This window comes from Dermacentor albipictus, chromosome 7 (genome assembly GCF_038994185.2).
Source record: "Dermacentor albipictus isolate Rhodes 1998 colony chromosome 7, USDA_Dalb.pri_finalv2, whole genome shotgun sequence".
NCBI lineage: Eukaryota > Metazoa > Arthropoda > Arachnida > Ixodida > Ixodidae > Dermacentor > Dermacentor albipictus.
In genome coordinates, this window is record NC_091827.1 from 138375061 (window position 1) to 138392170 (window position 17110).

General features: G+C 47.6%; 1 protein-coding gene across 5 annotated transcripts in view; it reads left to right on the top strand.

Moving 5' to 3' along the window:
• Asator (tau-tubulin kinase asator) overlaps positions 1 to 17110 on the top strand; it is a 476910-nt gene that overhangs the window by 287944 nt on the left and 171856 nt on the right. Inside the window, exon 1 of one of the 5 annotated variants that reach the window (XM_065425396.1) lies at positions 13242 to 13390. The exons of 3 other annotated variants lie outside the window; for them this stretch is intronic. In XM_065425396.1, the coding sequence (XP_065281468.1) occupies positions 13317 to 13390 (74 nt within the window). In that variant the 5' untranslated portion in view covers positions 13242 to 13316. Of the gene's footprint in view, positions 1 to 13241; positions 13391 to 17110 lie in introns of those variants that run through there. One more of the 5 variants, XM_065425391.1, reaches the window with a different exon arrangement.

Here is a 17110-nt window from a genome sequence, read left to right on the forward strand (position 1 = left end):
AATAGGTCATCAGGTGATAGGTCGGTAGTGAAAAGGTCTGTAAGTGTTGCGCTGGTTGCAGTAAAATGTGCAGGGGCGGTTATTGTATTAGACAAAAAATGAGAATCGAGGATTCGAGATAATTCACTTTTCTTAGTAGATTTTACCAACATATCGATGTTTAAGTCACCTCCTAAAATTAAGGTGTATTGATTTGCATTAACAAACGAAAAAACAGCATCTAGACACTTCAAAAGCTCACTCAAATTACCATCAGGTGGTCTGTACACCACAGCAAACAGAAATTTGTCGCGTTTTAAACAAATCATTTCAATATCAGCTGTGGACCTTGAAAGATCATCTAGGAAGTCGCAGCTAATACAAAAGTTTACAAACATACAAACACCGCCACCCCTTTTCGATTTCCTGTTCAAGGAAACAGCCCTGTATCCGTCCAAAGGTATAGTGTCACGATCATCGCTACTAGATACTTTTCAGTTGTAAAACTCCGCCTGGGAGCGGCGCGAGAACGTGACCCTCTGCCGTCTCCTCTCGCGAGGTGGCGCTGCCGCCACGGTTGGCCCGGTTGGCTACGGAAGCTTCCCAAGGCAGCAGCGCGCCGCCGACTCAATGCCAGTTTTTTTTTTCTTTTGCTGCTTTTCGTGGCGCTAAATATTCAAAGAATAGCCTTTTTACATTGTGCACTCTGTAAAAAGCAGCTAATAGGTGAATGAAGAGGAGAGTGAAGCCTTTCGTTTGTGGCATGTTGTTTTATGTACGCATGAAAATGAATAGAACCGGTACAACGCCGGATTGAGGAATCTAAGCATGCTGCATCGATATTCACAAAAGATGCGCTTTCTTGGTTGCTACGGCTACTGCTTTCTAGTTGACAGCTTGTATCCCTGGAGTAAAAATCGATCCGCATAACAATGAAGAAATTCAGTACTTCGCACGTGAACGTGTACATATGCTCTGCACAACCAAGAAGAGGGAGGCAGCACCCCTCTAGATCATCTAAAACCTTCCAAAATATCTCTCCGTAAAGGCCTGCTTCATCCAGGGAAGCTGACACACTTCTGTCAGTTGTCTTCATAAAGCCCAGCATCATCGGCGTCGGGTGCTTTAAGGAACCTTGCTCAATTGAGACTTCTGTAGTCAATTAAGTAACTGTCGCAGCCAACTGCTGGGATTTCAAAGCTTATGTCCGCTATGCATAGTTCACATGGTGCGCCCTTTCTGACTTTATGAATGACATATCCACACAGATAATAAACAGCATTGTCCCTTATGTTTCCTCGAGCATAAGTGTGCTCATTGCAAGCACATTCTGGTGAGCTGCTTGTCTCCAGGCAACTTAACAAAGCCGCCTCAATGGCATTGCGAAAACTTTTTTTTTTTACTGGCAGGCTGCTCTCATCTGCTTAAATGTGTCGATGACGCCGACGAGCACAGACAGTGCCTGACATACCTTCCCCACTAGCACGTAGCGCTGTTTTAACAGGTGTATACAGGCTTAGAAGGCGGAATCTGCGGGAAGTTGATTACAGCAGGATGGGACTCATCACAATCGAAGGAACGCACTAGTCCAATCTATTGCTGAAAAAACATGAGTGAGGGAATTTCCTAGAAAACAGTGCAACGTGTATGCAGTCACAACAAATGTGAACAGTGTGCCTTACCTCCAGTGAATCTTGATAATTAACTGGCTGTCGAAACATAGAGCGCAACTGGACGCGCCAGATCATCGACAATGTCTAAAGTCGACATCAAAGTTACTCGCAGCGACTTTGTCGTTTGTTGTGATGCAAAAAGCTTCAGGTTCTTTTGAATTGCACTCTGTTCTGTCAAGTTTAGCTGTTCCGAAAAATTTTTGATGACCTGAAATGATTAGTGCAACAAGTTTATAGCCCTTGGGAAATGCGCACGAAGTTCAAAGCCGGTGGCCTGGTACACTATTTCGTCGTAGAATGCTCGCAAGTTTTTAATAAAACACAAAAAAACAGGAGTGAGAACAGACAAAGTGATAGTTAGGAAGGGCGCGGCACCCTCCCTAGCTATCACTTCATCTCTTTCTCGTGGTTTTTCTTGTTTCATTGCTGTTTCATTGTTCCATTGCAGGCATGTTTGCTCACAAGGCGAGCAGAATTTTCCTGGCATACAAATCAGAAACACGAGCAAAACGTGGCACGCTGCTGCGCTCATCGGCGTCTCTGTCCGCCCGCACAAACGTTGCGCGCACCGCCCGCCTTCGGGCCGATAGTGTCGCGCGCGCCACCCCGCGGGCGCGACAGAAAGGGGTCAGGTGCCGCGGCGGAGTTTGACAACTGAAACTAATCTAGTAACGTTGGTCACGATCATTGTAACATGTCTCAGTTAGCATTATAACTGAGAAAGAAAACCCAAATTCGTCTAAAAACACACGAAAGTTGCCGTATGTTTGACGTTCTGACTGCATATTCAAATGCGCAAAATTTAAAGGCGATTTAGATGTTTCCACAATATCGGACATCAGAGTGGTCGGACTGATACAGGACAAACTCATTGATGATATTTATGGGTCAGCATACAAGTACATACAGTTTGATTTACACGCAATATTATGTAAACATGACACTGCAATAAAAACCTGTATTTATAAATAGCAGCATACTGCGAAGTTGGGAACAGACAAACGAAAGATATGGCTTTACCAACAAGTTTCATCAGCAGTGACAGAAAATGAAACCATTATTTTTTCACACCCATATCACGATACACGTACACATACAATGCATCCAGACAAAACAAAGCGTGCCAACTAGAGAATAGTACTTCGAAAGTTAGAATATAGAAGATAAAGAAACAAAAAAAGGAGGCAGCAATTTCTGCCAAGAAATCAAATGCATGGCGAGCAACGCATGCACATATTGCCTTCACTCCCGCTGGACTATTGGAAAGGGAACAGCTATCTGTCCCCTTGGCACATTTGACCAGCCTGATAAGAGGTGGCGTAATACCACCCCTAACAGCTCTCTCAATGCGCAGAACAGTGGTCTGATCTCGCAGCCTTCATAATGGGTTGCGCATTTTATGAACGTCCTCACTGCACGAAATTCATATTTTTGTCGCAAGAGAGATCGCTTGACTGCACAGAGGAAAAATGCAGGTGTTGCTGACAAACGTCAGCCAGGAGTTCAAGCACGTCAACAAAGGCAAGACAATCGCGTGCATCGAGGGAATTCTAGAAACCAGCAATGCGCTTGTCCTCCCGGATTCTGCGTCATCTACCCTGACGACAACAGTTCCCGAACCAAACATCGATATAAATTCAAGTCTCTCCATGAGCAAGCAGCAGCAGCTCAGAAGTCTGCTCCGACGATACAAAGGCCGCTTTGCGAAGTGATCGAGGATTCGACAAACAGCAGTCGCAAAGCATCGCATAATAATTGAAGAGTGCGCTCGACCACTCCGCCAGAGCCCTTACAGAGTTTCGACGCAACAACCTGACGCTGATAGGCTACAAGTTGACAAAATGCTGCGCGACATCATCCAGCCGTAGAAAAGCCCGTGGGCCTATATGTAGTCTTGGTGAAGAAAAAGGATGGAACCCTAAGTTTCTGCGTCGATTATCGTCGACTGAACAACATCACGAAGAAGGACGCGTACCCCCTTCTACAGATTGACGACGCATTGGCTCCGCTCTGCAACGCTAAATACTTCTCATCGATGTATCTTAAGTCTGGTTATTGGCAAACAGAAGTCGAAGAGAGAGAGATCGGGAAAAGACCGCCTTAATCACGCCAGACGGCCTCTACGAGTTCAAGGTCATGCTATTCGAACTGTGCTCGGCGCCTGCAACTTTTCAGTGCGTCATGGACACAGTATTAGCAGGATTAAAGTGTGAGACGTATCTTCTTTACTTGGAGGATGTCGCTGTCTCCGCCAGAAATTTCGACGATCACCATAGGCGGCTTGAGACAGTATTGGAAAGTGCGAAAACCGGAAAAGTGCCGCTTCGCGTACGATGAGCTTCTGTTCCTAGGCTACGTCATCAGCAAATCTGGCGTCCGCCCCAACCGCAGAAAACAGCTGCCATCGCAAAGTTCCCGCAACCCATCGACAAGAAGGCAGTCCGTAGATTCCTTGGCATGTGTGCCTACTATGGGCGCTTTGCGAAAGACTTTTCAAACATCGCTGAGGCGCTGACACATCTAACCAAATATAATGTCGAGTTCAAGTGGGAAAGAACACTGGCGGACGCATTTCAAGAACTCAAACGACGCATGTAGTGTACTTGCCGACTTCGACGAGAGCGCCGATACCGAAACACACACTGACGCCAGTAGCCTAGAACTCGGTGCGGTCCTAGTCCATATGAAAGACGGACTTGAACGGGTGATGTGTTATGCTAGCCGGTCGCTGTGAAAAGCGGAAGGCAATTATTCAACGACTGAAAACCAATGCCTCGCCATCATTTGGACCACGGCGAAATTTGGGCCACCTTTATGGCAGGCCATTCAAAGTCGTCAGCGACCATCACGTGTTGTGTTGGCTAGCTAATTTAAAAGACCCTTCAGGACGGCTGGCGTCGTGTAGCCTCAGACTGCAAGAATATGACGTCATGGCAATCTACAAGTCCCGACAAAAACACTCTGACGCCGATTTCCTATCACGCGCCCCCATCGATCCCCCGCCGCAAGACGACGAGGACGACGACGCCTTCTTCGGAATAATAAGCGCGGAAGACTTCTTTCGGCAGCAACGAGCAGACCCGGAGCTAAAAGGCCTCGTCGAGTATTTGGAAGGGAACACCGACGTTGTCCATAGGGCATTTAAGCGCGGGTTGTCTTCACTCATGCTACGAAACAACCTGCTCATGAAAAATAACTTTTCACCAATCCGCGCTAACTACTTTCTTGTTGTTCCGCCAGCGCTGCGTCCAGAAGTACCTCACGCCCTACATGACAATCCGACCGCTGGGCACCTCGGTTTCTCCCGGACGCTGTCGAGGATACAGGATAGGTATTACTAGCCGCGTCTGACCACCGACATCGCCCGTTACGTCAAGGCATGCCGAGATGGTCAGCGACGCTACACACCACGGACAAGGCCAGCAGGATTACTACAGTCGATCGAACCGTAAGGCAGCGCAGCCGAAGTGGCGAAATTTTTGTCGACAACATCCTGCTGCAACATGGTGTCCCGGAAGACCTCTTTACCGACAGAGGAATGGCCGTTACAGCAGAGCTCACCCAAGACATTCTGCAATACAGGCAGACAAACCTCAGGAGGACAACTGCCCGCAGGCGAATGGTCTCAGGGAGCGCCTGAACAAGACCCAGCAGACATGCTAGTAATGTACGTCGACGTCGTGCACAAGACGTGGGACGTGGTCCTGCCGCACGTACAGCACGGTGATGCAACATGGTGGTGCAACACGGTGGTGCAAGGAACAACGCAGATCACGCCGTTCAAGATGGTTTACGCCACGAACCCAACGACGAGTGCACCATGATGTCGCACGTCACCGACGAAGAGAATCTTGACGTCGCTACCTTTCTCCAGCGCGGCGAAGTAGCCCGACAGCTCGCCCGCCTAATGATCAAGAACCAGCAGCGTACCCGCAGCCGACTCTACAACCTCCGACGACGCTACTACGAGTACCGGACCGGCGACCGTGTTTGGGTTTGGACCCCGATGCGCCGACAAGGACTCAGTGAGAAACTATTGCGACGCTATTTCGGACCCTACAAGATCATCCGATGTATTGGCGAACTGGACTACGACGTCATGCCAGACGGCATTGCTCAATCACAGCGGTGCCGCGCACGATCTAAAGTGCTCCACGTGGTGCGTCATAAGCCCTTTTACGCACTCTGATGCATTTCCTTATTTTGTTGTTGCTTTGCTACGGGTGTTTTGTCTATTACTTTCGTTTGTTTGTAGCATCGGGTAGAGGCTTTTTAAGAGGGGCTTGTTGACACGTGTACTTATCTTTATAGGCGACCACCTTTCGCTGCCTAACAATTGTTATCGCACAGCGCGGGACGCGCCTGCATGTATCCGAAGTTTCTGGAATGTGATCGATGGTTCCATCCACTGTCTGTCACCGAACCTTGTGTAACCTGATTGCATGTATGCGCGACGCGAACGGTGTCGAGCCTTGTGGAAGACACGCGGGTCACAGTGATTATTCTGGAACATTCGACCACTGGTGTATAAAAGCCGACGCGCATGACCCGCTGATCAGATTTTCGATTATCGCCGAAGTGTTCGCCGCTATCGTTGTTCTTTGAGTGTAGCCTGCTTTTGAGGGCACAAGTTCGCCCAATAAAAGGCTAGCTTCATTAATCACAGCTTTGCTGCATTCTTTATCATCACTACTACGTGACAATAGATAGATAGATAGATAGATAGATAGATAGATAGATAGATAGATAGATAGATAGATAGATAGATAGATAGATAGATAGATAGATAGATAGATAGATAGATAGATAGATAGATAGATAGATAGATAGATAGATAGATAGATAGATAGATAGATAGATAGATAGATAGATAGATAGATAGATCATGATCCTTTGAAAAATACTTTACGCGACGTTTCGGTCGGGGGATCGACCTTTATCGAGAGAGCTCGGTGCTCCAGCCGAAACGTCGAGTAAAGGAACATCACAAAGGACCACGTTCTCTTTCTGGTCAACTTAAGTTCGGGAGTTTTACGCGCCAAAACAAAACCGTGCTCTCATTTTGAGGTGCGCTGAAAGGAGGGACTCCGGGGTAATTTCGATCACTTTGGGTTCTTTACCCTGCACCTTATTCTAAGTATACGGGTGTTTCAAATTTGGCCCGCACCGGCTATATATATATATATATATATATATATATATATATATATACATCATGTGATAAATCATATCAGAAGAAGCCAACAAATCGGGACCCTTGGCCAACCCCCTTTCTTCTCATTTATATATATATATATATATATATATATATATATATATATATATATATATATATATATATATATATATATATATATATATATATATATATATACACATGGAAGTGCAGCGGTGGCGTAAAGCTAGAACACCCGCCTCGCGTGCAAAATGACCGTGGTTCGAATCCCTGTGCCGCGCAATTTTCCGCCGGATTACAAAAAAAACACGCGTTGATAAAAATTGCATAAACAAGCCCGGAGTGTGGCCTGCTCCCGGTGACCAGAACCGGTAACGCACTCCCTCACCAGAGCAGGATTGCCCACCCTGGTGCAGTACTTTGCCACAACCCCATATATGAACACAACACTCAAACCCCGGCCCTCAGACCCCAGCAACTGCGAAGCAACTGAGCACGATGGCAGTCAGAACTGCGACGCTGCAGAGGGTGCTAAGAATCCCTGGTTCAGGACAGGCCGTCATTAGAATCTGAACCTGGCAACGTTTCACGCTAGAACGCTATCTAGTGAAGCGAGTCTAGCAGTGCTATTGGATTAATTAAAGGGCAGATAATGGGATGTAATAGGGCTCAGTGAATTTAGAGGACAAAAGAAGCATATACAGCGCTGAAAAGCGGGCACGTCCTGTGCTACCGGGGCTTAGCAAGAGACGAGAACTCGGAGTCGGATACCTCATTAATAAGGATATAGCTTGTGACATACAGGCATTATATAAAATTAACGAGAGAGTGGCAGGTCCTGTTGTGCAACTTAATAAGAGGTACAAATTGAAGGTAGTACAGGTTTACGCCCCTACATCCAGTCACGATGACCAGGAAGTCGAAAGCTTCTGTCAAGACGTGGAATCGGCGATGGCTAAATTTAAAACAAAATACACTATACTGATGCGTGACTGGGTAGGCAAAAAGCAGGCTGGAGACTAATAAGTGGGGGAGCATGGCACAGGCTCTAGGAATAGCAGGGGAGAGTTTTTAGTGGGGTTTGCAGAACAGAATAGTATGCGGATGACAAATACCTTCTTCCGCAAGCAGGATAGCCGAAAGTGGACGTGGAGGAGCCCGAACGGCGAGACTAGAAATGAAATAGACTTCATACTCTGCGCTAACCGTGGCATCATACAAGATGTGGACGTGCTCGGCAAGGTGCACTGCAATGACCATAGGATGGTAAGAACTCGAATTATCCTAGACATGAGGAGGGAACGGAAGAAACTGGTACATAAGAAGGCGATCAATGAGTTAGTGGTAAGAGGGAAAATAGAGGAATTCCGTATCACGCTACAGAACAGCTATTCAGCCTTAACTCAGGAAGAGGACCTTAGTGTTGAAGATATGAACGACAATCTTAAGGGCATCATTAAGGAATGTGCAATAGAAGTCGGTGGTAACTCCGTTAGACTGGATGCCAGTAAGCTATCGCAGGAGACGAAAGATCTGCTCAAGAAACGCCAATGTACGAAAGCCTCTAACCCTACAGCTAGAATAGAACTGGCAGAACTTTCCAAGTTAATCAACAAGCGTAGGACAGCTGAAATAATGAATATGGATACAATTGAACATGCTCTCAGGGATGGAGGAAGCCTCAAAGCAGTGAAGAAGAAACTAGGAATAGGCAAGAATCAGATTTATGCGTTAAGAGACAAAGCCAGCAATATCATTACTGATATGGATGAGATAGTTCAAGTGCCTGAGGAGGTCTGAATAGATTTATACATCACCAGGGGCACCCACGACGATAATGGAAGAGAGAATAGTCTAGAGGAATTTGAAATCCCACAAGTAACGCCGGAAGAAGTAACGCCGGAAGTGACGCCAGAAAAATTATAGAACGATCAGCTTACTGTCCGTTGCCTACAAAGTATTTACTAAGGTAATTGCAAATAGAATCAGGAACACCTTAGACTTCCGTGAACCAAAGGATCAGGCAGGAGTACGTAAAGGCTACTCAACAATAGACCATATTCACACTACCAATCAGGTGATAGAGAAATGTTCGAAATATAACCAACCCTTATATGTAGCTTTCATTGATTATGAGAAACCGTTTGATTCAGTCGAAACCTCAGCAGTCATGGAGGCATTACGGAATCAGGGGGTAGACGAGCCGTATGTAAAAATACTGAAACCTATCTATAGCGGCTCCACAGCCAGCGTAGTCCTCCATAAAGAAAGCAATAAAGTCCCAACAAAGAAAGGTGTCAGGCGGGGAGATGCAATCTCTCCAATGCTATTCACAGCGTGTTTACAGGGGGTATTCAGAGATCTGGATAGGGAAGAATTGGGGATAAAAGTTAAGGGAGAATAACTTTGTAAATTGCGATTCGCTGATAATATTGCCTTGCTTAGTAACTCAGGGGACCAACTGCAAAGCGTGCTCACTGACCTGGAGAGGCAAAGCAGAAGGGTGGGTCTAAAAATTCATCTGCAGAAAACTAAAGTAATGTTTAACAGTCTCGGAAGAGAACAGCAGTTTACGATAGGTAGCGAGGCACATAGGTGGTAAGGAAATACATCTACTTAGGACAGGTAGGGACTGCGGATCCGGATCATAAGGCTGAAACAATCAGAAGAATGGGCTGGGGTGCGTTTGGCAGGCATTCTGAAATGAACAGCAGCTTGCCATTATCCCTCAAGAGAAAAGTGTATAACCGGTGTGTCTTACCAGTACTCACGTACGGGGCAGAAACCTGGAGGCTTACGAAAAGGGTTCTACTTAAATTGAGTATGACGCAATGAGCTATGAAAAGAAGAATGATGGGTGTAACGTTAAGGGATAAGAAAAGAGCAGATTGGGTGAGGGAAGAAACGCAAGATAATGACAGCTTAGTTGAAATCAAGAAAAGGAAATGAGCATGGGCAGGACATGTAATGAGTAGGGAAGATAACCGATGGCAATTAAGGTTTACGAACTGGATTCCAAGGGAAGTAGAGCGTAGCATGGGGTGGCAGAAAGTTAGGTGGGCGGATGATATTAAGATGTTTGCAAAGACAACATGGCCGCAATGACTACATGACCGGGCTAGATGGAGAAGTATGGGAGAGGACTATGCCCTGCAGTGGGTGTAACCAGGCTAATGATATATATATATATATATATATATATGGTTTATTCTGACGAAGGCCGTGCCACGGCCGAAACGTTACAAACATTAAAGATGCAATTTTCGTAAGTGTGCACCTTCGTTTCTAAATCTATATATATATATATATATATATATATATATATATATATATATATATATATATATATATATATATATATATATATATATATATATATATATATATATAGACATTCGATGGGAACCGACACGCAGTCACGGAAACGTACGGGTCTCGCAAAGAAAGTTTCCCTTCAAACATCCCGTAAGGCGAGTTTAGGAGCGCACGTAGCAAAACAGAAGTGAAGCACACGGCAGCATGGTTCACCTGCGCGCCAGGGAAGCACGTGGAGACGGTCAGGTGAGATCATCACGTGCGGTGCAACGATCGATGGCGGTCATTTTTCACGTGCTACAACAGACGGCTCCGCTACAAGCGTGGGTGGCAGCACAAAAATAAAACAGGGCTGCCATTGTGACGCGCATTGGCGGGCGACCTTCTCTTGCCCCTCCCTCGACGGGGCCAGTGCGGGAAAGAAGGCGCGCGATGGTCACGCCGTCTGCAGAGTTGGCGATCTTCCCTCACTGGCACCTAGGCGAGCGTGTGAGACAAAGGAAGCGTGCCTGGCCCCATTTCACAGCGTCGGCAGTGCATTGCTCGGCTCGCGTGCGGCTTTCTCTCAAAATGGCCACTTTCTTTTTATGCGAAGCATATTACGAGGGCTCAACCCAGCTCCTCAGGCGCGGCGGTGACCATGAAATCACGTGACACCGTGACGTCACGACAGAGGAGAAGTGGCTTTGGCTCAACTCTTGCAAGACGGGCTGGGTGGGAATCGAACCAGGGTCTCCGGAGTGTGGGACGGAGACGCTACCACTGAGCCACGAGTACAACGCTTCAAAGCGGTACAAAAGCGCCTCTAGTGAATGCGGTGTTGCCTTAGAAACGCGCTGTTTCTAAGGCGTGCGTCTCTTGCTCAGGCGCACATTTCGTTGCCGCGCCGAACGCTGCTTTGCTCGACGCTCACCGCGTCCAATGCGGGGCGCGTAGTCGCTGCCCTGTAGCCCATTGTCTTACACCCCTTGGCGGGTCGACGGGAACGCTGTCGCGTTCCACTCTTGAAGGCGAAGAAGTAATGCATGAGTTGTTTCTTCGTCTAGCCGAACCAAATATAGCCAAGCAACAGCAGTTCACCAGGCTAAACAGTGGTTCAACAACTAAAATAAAGGCTAGTATGCTTCGCATCCTGGGCTTAACCTTACCTAAGCCACAGCCATTTTTTTTTATCATTGTTACGTATCGGGAGATAGGTGGAGTTTTTGAAGGATAAATAAGAGAGTGATGCGATGCGCGGCATCGTCGCATGGTATGCAAACGCGGCTACGCAAAAGCAACAGACTTTCACTCAGCGCAGACACACGCTGGATATATTGCGCGCACTCGAGTGCCTTCTTAAGCCGAAGGCAGGGCAGCCAGGCTGGTTAGCAGCGGAAAGAAAGAGAGAGAGACTGCGCGCTAACACATCGGGTGGTACACTATATAGCGACTGCAGTCGGGTCTGTCGACTTCAAGAACCGCAGCAACGTGCGTGTAATTTTCTGACACATTCCAGGTACGAACTGTAGATTATCGATATGATTGAAAAGTAAAGAATGCATTCAAGCAATTGTGCCAGTACCTAACTTATGAAACTGAGAGTTGGAGAAAAGCTAAAAATATATAAGTTAGAGAAGCCGGTAAGGACCACGCCACGATCGACGGAACGGGAAACTGCAGGGGCAGTGTTAGCAGCGGCAGCAAGTCGGCAGTGCAGAATGCAGATGTTTGAGGACAAGCGCGTTCTGCTTGTGCGCTGTCAGTTTGTGTGCTGCTAGAGAATGGACAACTCTCTCTCTTTTCTGTCCTTCTGCCGAATGAAGAAATTAAAAAGGGAATAATGTAGTGCATGTAATGTATCATGCTGATAACTGCGGGCCTGATATACCAGCAGGTTAGGGGCAAAGTGTTGTAACAAAATTAAGAATTTACCGGCATGGAGTCGGCTGGTGCAAGTCCAGTTGGAGATCGCTGTAAAGACGTATATCCCGCAGCGCATTTACCTTATTACCACGATGAAGGTGGTTGGTCTACATATTGAACATACATTGAATCTAGCCACCGCTTAATCGACGTTGACCGTTGACGCCATGTTGACGCCATGTTGAAACATATAATCCACGAGGACATATTACCTCCAGATGCCGGCACCGTCTTGGATATGGTTTCAAGAACCCTGCGCATGGGCATTCGCATAGCGCGAAGGCTAAGCAGGATAGACTAGACTCATATTCGCGTGCTTGTCTAAGTAAGAACGCCAGCCGACCGCTCCTGTTTAGAACAGCGTACGCAAGCGAATGCCTTACGTATGTCAAGAAATAGCGTATGCTTCGCTGCGTACGCTGACTGCTTGTCGCGTGCGTCTTGTATCTCCTATCCAGGGTGCGTAGTGCGCATCCCGGTCTTCTCGAGTGTGCGCGTCCCTGAGTTAGCTCAGTCAACTTGTATGTGACGTGAGTGAGGACGAGGAGTCGACTAAAGTGCCGATAACGATTGCTCTAGAGCTATCGGATGACCCAACAGAGAGTCATGACGTCCGTGGTCATCGTAGAACCTGATATCAAGTATGCGGATCCAGGTATCAGTAAGCCAGGCCAAGCATGAGCAAGTTGCACACGGTTCAAGCAGCAAGGCCGGCTCAAAATTTTGTAAATCGCCATTTCACTACCTATGTCCCGCTTCCGCAAATACGTGAATCTGAACATCTAGCGCCCGTACCCTTGTGTTCGTTGTGGCACTTTTATTTGCGCTTCATACCTTCAACCTCTTAGTCCGCGTTGCAGAAGTGTCGGCTGTTACAAGCTGTACTAGCTACAAAGTGTGTGCCCCAGGATACGCACACATAACTAGCGCGAGAAAAAAAAAGCAAGCAAGCGTGAGACGAGATAAGACGCACACTAGGCGTATCCTACGTATTTCTCGTGCGTCTCACGTATGCGACGCGCGCCCACTAGCGCCACTCTCTCCTCCCGTGACGTGGTGCAAGACTTCCCTCTCCGCACTTCCCTCGCTCCCACACCGCCAGCTCGATGGACGCTCTCGATAAAAGAGCGAAAAGCAGAGAGGAAGATCGCGTGACCGCCTACTGTGGCCACCACACGAAACGTGTGGCCGGTGTGGTTCGGCTGCAGTCATTGTGAAGCGAACCCCTGCACGGGCAGAATCGCACCGGTGCAGGTTGCGAGTCCAACATGGGTCGTGTGCGCGTACGCGCGCTGGGCACTCTGGACAGTGTGCATTTTTTCTGGATCGACTACAGCTACAGGTGAGCTGTCATGCTCCTGTAACGATACGAAAGCGACTCGGGAAGCGCACGCAGAATAAGACGTCCCTTTCTTAGGATTTCTTGGGCATCGGTAGAGTTTTCCCTTTTAGCTCACTCAAGGTCGTACGTTTTAGTGTCGTTTTCCACTGATGACTTTTACATCAGTAAAAGATCAGCACTATCCTAGTTCTTTCCATGCTCTGTTGGTCACCTCATCGTTAACCCTACCTGCGGATTCGTTTTCAGCATATAGGCTCATGAACCTAATGATCTTCTCACTTGCGTGTCCTTGTTTTAATGGAAATAACAATACGTGAAAAAGAGGTTGTCATTCAGAGAGTACGTAGAACTACATATATGATGTACACGTATCGACAATATATTTCTCAACGTTATGCTACAGTTAAACGAGATGCGTGTTTTATAGGAAAAGGACCAATACGATGTCAATCAAGTTACCGCTGTAAGCAAGGCTATATTTAGTTGCCTTCCACTTTATCGTTCGGAGGATGTGTGACATTTACGGAAGCATTTTCGTATTCCGCACTCGAAACGCAATTCATTCGCTGCTTGTCGCGATATTTTATACATTTGCCCAGAAAACAGGCCTGGAAATCTACCACGGCCACGAAGCCTGATTTGTGTAACGCTCGCCTGGCTTGGCTCGGAAACTATGCGCGCCATGGTTGAGCGAGCTGCCCAGTCGTCGACCCTCGTCGCCCTGAAGGAGGTGCACTTGTCGTCGGTACGCTCTTCCAGGCGCGGTCCTGCGAAAGAGTGCTCAGTGTGAGCGCGCCATATGTGAGTCAGTACAGCCGTACATGAGCTCCTGCTGGAAACCACGTGGTTGCCAAGGTCATCTGCCGCCTCAATGGAGTGCTGCTCATGCGCCCTAATGCTTGAGCCAATGCGTGCACAATTGAAGGAGGCGCCTTTCGGCTACTCGCGGTAATGCGCGAGTCCCCCTCGCATGTTTTCTCTTGTCAGCTCGTTGTGTAACCCTTTCGTGCTTCCCTACTCGCCGCGTAGCCATGGGCGGCGCGCCGTCTATTTTCGCTCTTGCCGCTTCTGGTACAGAGCCGCACCGAAATAGCAACCGCCGGTGCCGCTTTTAGGAACGCCCGGAATCCCGCACGAAAAAGCGCGTCCTTTTGTCCAGGGCCATCCCCCCTAGAGGCGACAGTTCGCAGCGGCCGTTCTACGCGATACCGGCCACATGCCCGAACTTGGTCGTCAGCTGAGGCAGCCGACAGAGAAGGCGACACGGACGATGCCGTCTGTGGTCTGCCTCAGCTGATAAACCCACGAGAAGCCATCGCCACCAAATATCTCGGCTGTCCTTTCCGGTGCTGCCTTGTCCTGTAGAAAACGCATTCCGTACAACTGTGCATGCCATAATGCTCTTGCTCATGCTCACTCCGAGCGATATCGCTTATCGCCACGAGCTGGAAGGAAGACTGCACTGTCTCTATGGGTCCGTAAGCATTGTGAAGCATGATGGGTGCAACACGTAACCGCCCTTTCATAACTGTTTACGATGCAGCTCCATTGCCGTAGGCATTAACAATTTATAAAAATGCATTGTACCGTTGATTCCAGGCAGCGGTAACTCGAGCTGTGCTTCAACAGCTGTTGTAAGAGCATTACATTAGTACTTCAACAACAGCCATAAGGACTTCAGTGCCCCTTAATGTCAAGATAGGTGAAATATACTAAACGCATTGTTATTATAATCTTTGTGGCAATCTCTCCAACAAATACAAAAATAACTTTTTGCATATTCGTCGGTGTTCTTTTCTTTTCATTTCCCCAATAACGTTCAGTTTCCTTACATGAAATTCCATGCCTGAATGAATGTCAACGCTCGTCACGAGCCCCCGATTGAGAGCTACGTTCAGACTCCAATGTTGTCTTAAGAAAAACAGAGATGAACGATGAGTTGGTGTAAACCACACAATGTTCGATTCAGTTGTCGAACCCAACACGCTGAACAATGTCACTCTTGACTAGGGAACTTGATCCGCTACGTATGCGAATTCTTACTAATTGCATTTTCAGCAACGTTCACGCACAAACTCTACAGGGTGCGTGTATGGATAGCCGGTGGATATGTGCCCCCTAACAATTTCTAAGCATCCGATGAACACGTGAGAAAAAAAAATTTACGTCACAACGCATCACGCGGTTACTGTCGTCGGGAATGCCAATAGCAGTCGAGCGGTGTAGTAACATACCACATTCCTCAAGTCACGCTTATGTAACACGTGCAGTGGTATTTTTAGACTTTCGTTGCCTCGGCTACATGGCACCTGCTGCGATATTGTCACACTTTGCTATGGTACTCGCTTGCTCCGGTCGTCCTTGGGCATGGAGGCATTCGGAAGACTGTACGACGCTGACGCTGTCACGCAGAAATTACGAAGAAGTAATCATAACTATGGAACGGCAAGGGCGTTTAGGGGCGAGGGCATGACAACAGTGAGATTCGTAAAATATGACGATTGTGTAACGACGACATGTGGACAATGAGCTGACGATGACTGTATGACGATTAGCGTGAGGATGCAGTTGTGAGGACAACCGAATGAAGAAGCGGGAATGCGACGATGGCACGAAAAGAAGGCCATGACAACGAATGCACGACAGTGACTCAATGATGACGATGGTATGACAACCGCGGCCTAATCGTGACTGAATGGCGACAGAATGATTGCAATAGAACGACGAACAAGGAATTACGTCGATGGGTCGATTAAGACAATTGAAAGACGATACTCAATTGTTGGCGATTATGAAATGACAGCGTCACGGCTATCGTACGACGACAGCGATATGACAACGACGGCGTGACGGGAGTCGGATGTGGAAGTTTTAATGGTGACGATAGAATGACTGTAATGGCATCCCGATGACGTTGTGACAACGAATGCACGGCGATAACTGTATGACAACGGGAGTATGACAGCGGCTTGAGAACAATGAGATGACGACGAGTGTATAATGGCAATAACGTGATGATAACTGTATCGCGATGATGATGTGGCGACGACGGCATGGCGAGAGTAGAATGACAAGCGTGCAGTGACGTTGATCGCACGGACACGACGGCATCACCATGATCGTCTCACAATTAAAGCATGGTAGCGACTATCTGATGATGACGGCATGACAAGGGTGGCATAATGACGATGTAATGACGACAGTAATATTACATTACAATACAATGACAAAGAAAGGTTAACGTCGGTCGAAGGACAAAGGTGGTATGACAACGATGGCAAGGTAAGAATGGGGCGGCGTTACTGAAGCAATGACAGTAATAAGACGGTAGTGTGACGACTACGGAATAACAAACGCCCAAGCTATTACACAACTTGGGTCATTGGATGGGAGTAGAAGGCGGGACGATGACAGCAAGACGAAAGTCAGATCACGAAGTTGAAATGACGAGGATTGAACGACCACGACGGCATCACTTTGGTGGTGTGACAAAGAAGACGTGACCGCTGTATGACGACGACGCCGTGACGGGCAGTGGCGTAGCTAGGTCGTCTGGCACCCGGGGCCCATAGGTCTTCTGTCACCCCCCCTCCCCCCTGGTGTAGTCGAGGAAGGCGAGGATATGGACAATATCCGGGTTTCATACTGGGCGCCGCCCGCAGTATGTAGGTTGTACTGTAGGCCAAAGTACTGTAGGTTGTAGCACCCAAAACGATTTTG